Here is an 8,489-nt window from a genome sequence, read left to right as displayed (position 1 = left end):
TGACAAAGAATTAATTTCCAAAATATACAAGCAGCTCATGCAGCTCAATAACAAAAAAACAAACAACCCAATCCAAAAATGAGCAGAAGACCTAAATAGACATTTCTCCAAAGAAGATATACAGATTGCCAACAGACACATGAAAGAATGCTCAACATCATTAATCATTAGAGAAATGCAAATCAAAACTACAATGAGATGTCATCTCACACTGGTCAGAATGGCCATCATGAAAAAATCTACAAACAATAAATGCTGCATAGGGTGTGGAGAAAAGCGAACCCTCTGACACTGTTGGTGGGAATGTAAATTGATATAGCCACTGTGGAGAACAGTATGGAGGTTCCTTAGAAAACTAAAAATAGAACTACCATACGACCCAGCAATACCACTACTGGGCATATACCCTGAGAAAACCATAATTCAAAAAGAGTCATGTACCACAATATTCATTGCAGCTCTATTTACAATAGCCAGGACATGGAAGCAACCTAAGTGTCCATCAACAGATGAATGGATAAAGAAGATGTGGCACATATATACAATGGAATATTACTCAGCCATAAAAAAGAAACGAAATTGAGTTATTTGTAGTGAGGTGGATGGACCTAGAGTCTGTCATACAGAGTGAAGTAAGTCAGAAAGAGAAAAACAAATACCGTATGCTAACACATATATATGGAATCTAAGAAAAAAAAAAGGTCATGAAGAACCTAGGGGTAAGACGGGAATAAAGACACAAACCTACTAGAGAATGGACTTGAGGATATGGGGAGGGGGAAGGGTAAGCTGTGACAAAGTGAGAGAATGGCGTGGACATATATATACACTACCAAACGTAAAACAGATAGCTAGTGGGAAGCAGCCTCATAGCACAGGGAGATCAACTCGGTGCTTGTGAGCACCTAGAGGGGGTGGATGAGGAGGGTGGGAGGGAGGGAGATGCCAGAGGGAAGAGATATGGGAACATATGTATATGTATAACTGATTCACTTTGTTATAAAGCCGAAACTAACACACCACTGTAAAATAATTATACTCCAATAAAGATGTTAAAAAATAAAATAAAAAATAAAATGTTGTGTTAGTTTCAGGTGTAGAGCAAAGTGAATCAGTTTTACATATATCCACTCTTTTTTAAGATTCTATTCCTATATACATCATTACAGAGTATTGAGTGAGTTCCCTATGCTTTACAGTAAGTCCTTATTAGTTATCTATTTTATATATTGTAGTGTGCATATGTCAATCCTAATCTCCCAATTCATCCCTCCCCCGCTTTCTCCCCGGTAGCTATAAGTTTGTTTTCTACATTTGTTACTCTATTTCTGTTTTGTAAATAAGTTCATTTATACCATTTTTTTTTAATTTCACATATAAGTGATATCATATGATATTTGTCATTCTCTCTGACTTACTTCACTCAGTATGACAAGCTCTATGTCCATCCATGTTGCTGCAAATGGCATTGTTTCATTTTTCAATGGCTGAGTAATAGTCCATTGTATATATGCACCACATCTTCTTTATCCACTCCTCTGTCTATGGACATTAGGTTGCTTCCATGTCTTGGCTATTGTGAATAATATTTCACAGCTTCTTTAGCAGAAGAATCAGACAGAAACTTATCTTCCTAAGTATTGAGTCCCTCACCCTCCCTCTTTTCTCTTCCCAGTCCCTGAAGGGATGGATAAAAATTTAAATCTGCCTTCTGTTGCTTGAGACAGGTAGAAAAGAAAGGACCTAGGCTTAGTGTCTGGCCCAATTGTTTCAAAGCCTTGTTATGCCCTTGTTAGCTGGATGACCTTGAGCAAGTTACCTTGAGAACTTTAAATTGTACTTCACAAGATTGTTGTAACGATTAAATGAAATGACCCTTCAAATGCTATTAGGCTGGGCTTCCCTGGTTGCGCAGTGGTTAAGAATCTGCCTGCCAATGCAGGGCACATGGTTCTAGCCCTGGTCTGGGAAGATCTCACATGCTGCAGAGCAACTAAGCCCTTGTGCCACAACTGCTGAGCCTGCGCTCTAGAGCCCATTAGCCACAACTCCTGAAGCCCACACACCTAGAGCCCATGCTCCACAACAAGAGAAGCCACCGCAATGAGAAGCCTGCACACTGCAACGAAGAGCAGCCCCCACTCTCTGCAACTAGAGAAAGCCCATGCGCAGCAACGAAGACCCAACACAGACAAAATAAATTAATAAATTAATTTTAAAAATGCTATTAGGGTGAATGGGCTAAAAATGTTGTATATAATCATTCTTGCTAGTTTGTCTCATTCTTTCCTTTCACTTCAAACCTGATGAATCTTCTTCCTATTGTCTGTGTGTTATCCCTTTTTCTTCTCTAAGTGTGTGTGTGTGTGTGTGTGTTTGTGTGTTCTGAAGGGCAGCGTGCCCTTCTTGAGTGGGACCACATGCTTGGGCTTTGTGATTCCTTTATCTCCCCTCATTTTTTCCACTACACTTTCAGATGTACATGTTAGTCAGATTATATATATCTCTAGTTATTGGACAGTGGCAATGACTGCACAGTCCAGGATTTATATGAGTTGGAGTGTGTATGGGGGTGTGTTAAAGTTGCTGGTGATCATGCAATGACCTTGGCATGCCCTAGGTAAGGAAAGTGAGGCAGAAAAATGTTAAGTAACTCTCCCAAGAGGTCATAAAGGTAAGATGTGCCAGGATACAGTCCCTTAACAACTTTGCCATATTGCTTCTCAATATTAGCAGGATGTTCTATGCGCTGGAGAGCTACTCTTAGAAGGAGGAGAGGGAGGAGGAGAAGGAAAAGGAGGAGGAGAGGGAAGAGAAGGAGTCTTGGCTGGGTCCTGACATTCTCACCCAGCTTAACTGAGCAATTGCCTATCTGTTGTCTTTTCAAGATAGAGTTCCTCTGGGTATGGATGATCAAAGATGCATATAGATATATTGTTTTGTATTTAGGGTATTGAGTTTTGAAATGGAATCTAGGATGGTTCAGACTTACATCCTAGATAAATGCTCCCCCACTGATCACTCATTGTCCCTTGGGCTGTTGAAGGGGCAGAGTGATAACCACATGACTAAACATCTTTGGACAGAGAATCCAAAACCCCGTTGGAAGTGATTGCTGTTTGTAGCTGTTTGTTCCCTCTTGTTTGTTCAGCTGTGCCTGCCTCATCACTGATCCACCTCATAAAGCAAGCACCTCTAGAGTGCAGAGTGGTCTCTATAGGTCACAGGTTTGGCAACATAAAGTCCTGGGTTCAAATTCTAGCTCTGCTTCTTACTAGCTGTGTGTGTGTGAGATTGGGAAAGTTTCTTAATAATAATAGCTCCTATTTGATTGGCACCTAGACAGTGTTAGACTATGTTCTAGGAACTTGACACTAATCCCCACAGTATCACCGCTAGGAGCAGGTCATGAAACTCATTCTACAGATGTGAAAGCTGAAGCACAGAGTATGTCACCTGCCCAAGTTTACATGGCAAATAGGTGTCAGAGCCAAGATGCAAGCCCAGCATTGTGACTCTGAGTTCTTAATGAATCTGTTTGTCTTACCTATAAATTAGGAATGACAAGATTTGCTTGCAAAGCTGTTTTTAAATGAGATTATGTATGTAAAGCAGCTACTGTAGTGAGCAGAGCATAGTAGATGGACTCTGGATATCAAGGGCATTGCTTCTCTTGAGGGTCTGAAGTACATCTGGTATTAGAAACTCATCTCCAGTGACTCAGAACATTCCATAATTTTCTTGGTTTGTGAAGTAGTCAGCCATTTATTTAACACATATTTGCTGAATGACAACCACATGTCAAGCATGAAGTCCCAGCTGATACAAAGTCTGATAGAGAAATGGGCAGCATTCTGTGAGCTTCTGGGACTCAATACCCAGTGAGGAATGTTCCCTCAACTGACCTAAGCATAAGAATCACTTGGGATGCTTGTTAAAAATACAGCAATAACCTCTTCGTCCTAATGTAATAGAAGTAGCTAGGGGAGGCCTGGGGATCTGTATTTCTAAAGTGTCATCAGGAATTTTTTTGATCAGATAAGTTGGGAAACACTAGATTCTAAACCCAATGTCTTTTCTTCCTTGATTGCAATTGGCATTATCTGTATCTTTAAAAAATATCCCAATCTGGACTCCACTTGAGATTTATTTAAACGGTTGATTTTTTAAAAGTCCTCAGAGACAAGCAGGTCTGAAAATCACTGCTCCAACAGAATATCTCAACTCCTAGAACTTGAATACAGACAAGGAGCCCCAGTCCCATAGCTTCTCCAGGTGGAAGGAGGTACAGGTGGGCACTAATTTACCTGGGCATGTGTCGATGTTGATGTAACTAGATGTCCATAGATGTGAGTGCTTGGCCTGAGGATAGTGGGAGCCTTGGGAGGCAATTAAGGACTGTCCAAGGAAGGCTAAGTACTTCCACATAGCCTGAACCCACACCTTCCCTCAGGGAATCATCAAAGGACAGGCTCAGGCTGGCTTGGCTGGGCTGCTCCTGGAACCAGTGGCCTGGAGCCAGGGGATGGTCCTGTGTCACCTGCCTGGACACCATCATACTCATGGCACGGAGACGTTTTGATGATGTAGGGGAAGCAAAACTTTACCTCTCCCCATTTTAAGTTTTTAGCTAGGACTCTTTAAAAAAAAAGATTAACAAGAGAAAATCAGTTTATTAATGCATGCAGCGCACGTCACTCTAAAACAAAGAGTAACTAAAAGCCGTGGCCCAGGATTGTGGCTTATATAACATCTTCAGCAAAAAATGATACATTTGTAGAGAAATGACAGAACCAAAGAAAGCAATTTTAGGCTTCCAAGGGCAGTAAACTGTGGGAAGGTAAATAAATGGGTGGGAACTAATGGAGGAAATTTGGTTTGCAGATTCCTCTGGTGCCATCTCTGGTCTCATGAGATTCTGTCTCTAGTAAAAGAATTTATATCCTGCTTTTAGGCCAAAAGAGGGGAATTTTTCTGTGTTTGCTGTTTCTTAATTGCCTTCAGCTAAAAATAATTTTTATGTCATAGAGGCATATTTAAGGTGATATATTCTGATTTCCTTCAGTGGATTAGAGGTCCATGCTTCCCACCTCCAAGAAGCTTCTGGGAGGGCCAAATTATAACCTTTGGAGTCCCAAAGTACTAAAAACTATAGCTTTCTGCCTTCCTCCCTCACCTGCCCATTCAAAATAAATCTTTATTTTTCAAAATCACCTAAAATGCACAGTTGTGTCTTCTTTTCAGATTTTCTGGTTATACAGTCTGAAGTTGTTCACGAAGTCTGACCTTCTTTTATTTATTCATTCTCTCATTTTCTGGGCTTTGCCTGGAACGCATGGATCTTACATATTAGGAGATCAGTAGATCTCATGGGAGAAGAGAGTGTGGGGTAGGGAACAGGACTCACAAAAAAATGCAAAAGCCTGCCTCCCCCAGTCAATGGATCCATCCAGTTTTAGGGCAGGAAAAAGGCATACAGCCCAACTTTTCATTTTATGGACAAAGGACTGAGGTGAAGGGACTTGCTCAAGATGATAGATCTATTTAGTGGAAGAGCTGGAACTAGAACCCACATCTCTTCTTTCCTGGTTCAGAGTGATCGCCAGGCTGGGAAAGAGACAATTCACAATTAGCATGGATTCCTAGGCCAGTAAAGAGACTTCCATATGGACACTCTCTAAGCAGAGGAGTGTCCTTAGGCTAATGTTTTAGAGCAACATTCCCCAGATGTAAACAATGATAATAAGACCAATAAGACCAATCATTTATTGAGCATATACTATATCTAGCCAATTTATAAGCACAATGGAAAACTATTCTCATGCTAGAACCTGCTAAATATTAGATGGGTGAGTGAATGAATTAATGTGAGTTAATTAATAAATGAATGGACAATAAATAAATAAATGCATGAAAAATTCATTTGCACATGTTCTTAGAAGTGCTTTGTAGTACTCATGTCATTTATGTATGTTTTGTCTGCTTTTTCAGAATGACAACTTCCAACAGGCAAAAACCACATTCATCAAGTAGATTGGGGGTTTCTAATTGTAAGAGCAAAATTTTCCACCATTTGTCTTTCCTTAAATACAATTAGCTGGCAAGAGTCTCCCAAACTCTTGCCAACTAGTCCCTGGGCTTTCTCTCCCCCTCCTTTACCCAAGATGTGTCAGGATCTGACATCTTTCATCATTAGTTACTAGAGAGCAACTATGCCCCTGAGGATGCACTGATGAACATGTGTGTACTCACAAACTCACTTCCCCCAAATATCCCCTCTGAACCAATGAATGCATTGCAGACTGGGGCCAGGACACAGACAATGACATGAAGCACAGATTTATTAGAGGAAGAAATAGGAGGGAAGCTCAGGATGGGGAGTTGGGGTAGGGAATGAGGCAGAACCTGTGCTTTAGCCTCTGGTGTCCCCATGAGTCAAGGTGGAAGCCCAGAAGAAGCCCAGATTATTTTCTTGCTTTGGGACATGGATGGTGCCATAGCTGTGGCCAAACTGGAGGCTGGAGAGGCTGAGGTCTCACTCATGTTCACCTAGGAGAGCATCAGAGTTGGGTAGAGAACAAGACTGGGAACAAGGGGGTGTGTGGGATAAAGGGCTCAGTGGGAAGAAATCCTGACAATGCTTCATTGGACCCTGGGTAGGAGGAGGTGGGAGAGGAGAGCAAATCCTGGAGCTGGGGGTGGAGGGAGGAGAAGCAGGAGGAAAAGAAAGCTGCATCTGGTAGCCTGGATGGAAGGCAGGTGTATCTTGGTCTATCCCTACTTCTGTTTACTCTTGGGGGCTTGCTGGGCTGAGGGACACTTCTGCTGGGCTGGTATGGGTGTGCCCTTGGGTGGGCATTGCTTCTTGGCCTGGGGAGCATATGGATCCTTGGTTTTGGGTACACATGTCTCCTGACATTTGACAGGGGGTGGCTGACAGAGCTGCTTCACCTGCTGCTGCTGGGCCACCTGAGGTGGACACTGGTGCTCTTGCTGCTGCTGCTGTTGCCAGGAAGACATTGCTGCAGGAACAGGTGAGCCTGGAAGAAACCCAGGCAAGGCCACAATGAGACCAGCTCCCTGCATCTCTTCTCCCTTCTGACTCCTGAAGAGTGTTTTCTCCACCAGCCAAGGGTGTGGTAAATGATTAATAGCTTCAAGTTGACTACTGGATTGACTCACACACACCCATTTCAATCTTCCTCTCTTTCTTCCTTTATCTCTGCTGCCCTGATTTCCTATCTTCCTTCATCTTCCTGTAGACTCCTGACCCAATTGAATACATAATTTATTTCTTAGACTTAACAGGAAATATGTTGGGCTGCTAAGCTGAGGATTAAAAGGTGGCCCAGATATTTTACTAGATCAAGACATGAGATCTTCGCCGATGGGTTGGCAATGCCAACTGTCTACATTGGGAAGTTCAGACAATGAGTGTGGGTAAGGATGTAAAGGCATGAGGAAGAGGGCAGGAGCAGATTCTGTCTTAGAGGGAAGAATCATGATGTGTAAGTGATGGGGCTGGAGTAAACATGTTCTGGGAACTCAGAGGCCTGAATTCCAATCCTGGCTCTATCCCTGACTTATTATGGGATGCAAAGGCAAGTCATTTAATGTAGTTGGGGGATAGTGGTTCTAGCTCTCCATGGAAAATGGGGGAATTGAAGACCAAAGATATCACTGGAGGTAAGGGATTATAGGAGGATGTTTCACCAAGAGGAAAGAGCATTGGCCAAGAAGGCACAGGTGTGGGTTCTAGATCCAACCCTGCCACTCACCGGCCAGGCTCATCTCTGGGAAATCTGCCTCTTCTGGACCTCCATGCCCTTGTTTGGAGGATACTGATCTGGAAGGTCTCTGAGGCCTTCCCAGCTCTGACATGCGTGCCTGGTTTTCTTTGTAGGCGCATTCCTGATCTTCTAAGCTCATGCCTATAAATGGGAAGTATAGTTTCCAGGTGGCAATCATGATAGAGAGGCATGGGAGCTGCATAGCGTAAAATACAATATTCAATATACCAGTTTCTGTAAATCTAAAAGCAAAGTTTGAGAGAGCTTGCTAGTAGGGTTGAAAAGACAGAAAGGGCATGAGAAAGTTTTGGAGGAGGCTACAAAATGCTGCAGCTCTGAATATCTTCCGTCAATGAGAAAAATCCTCTTGCCAGGGAATTAAACCCAGAATCAGGAAATTAGTCAGACCTAGCATTGGTGCGGAACAGAGATTGAATTTCCTAAGTAACAATTAGTGTGACATTTCCTTAATTGTCATGAGGCTTACGTTACTTCTCTGGTTACCCAAGAATAGGAGAGGAGCTTGGCCTAGTGGCTCAAGACAGTTCAAGGAGGAGGAAAGGGCCCAGCAGATCACAGGAGACGAATCCATTACCACTTACCAGAGGTGCAAGACGGACCCTAGGAGAGGCAGCTGAACACAGGTCCACATCAGTTACTCCTGGGAACATTTTAAAGGGCCCCAACCTCCCCCAGGCA

The 8,489-nt window shown here is 42.7% G+C and overlaps 1 protein-coding gene across 1 annotated transcript; it reads right to left on the bottom strand.

Moving 5' to 3' along the window:
• Nucleotides 1-6,777: 6,777 nt before the first annotated feature.
• Nucleotides 6,778-7,020, bottom strand: SPRR4 (small proline rich protein 4). The gene has a single exon (XM_068538591.1). It carries the CDS (start codon nucleotides 7,018-7,020, stop codon nucleotides 6,778-6,780), a length of 243 nt encoding a protein of 80 aa, XP_068394692.1.
• Between the last annotated feature and the right edge of the window lie 1,469 nt (nucleotides 7,021-8,489).

The sequence above is a fragment of the Eschrichtius robustus genome, chromosome 3 (assembly GCF_028021215.1).
Source record: "Eschrichtius robustus isolate mEscRob2 chromosome 3, mEscRob2.pri, whole genome shotgun sequence".
Classification (NCBI taxonomy): domain Eukaryota; kingdom Metazoa; phylum Chordata; class Mammalia; order Artiodactyla; family Eschrichtiidae; genus Eschrichtius; species Eschrichtius robustus.
This window is presented reverse-complemented; position numbering and strand designations above follow the sequence as displayed.

What these genes read in the sequence shown, in the direction of transcription:
- SPRR4 (XM_068538591.1), bottom strand. Translation starts at nt 7,020, where the DNA reads ATGTCTTCCTGGCAACAGCAGCAGCAGCAAGAGCACCAGTGTCCACCT.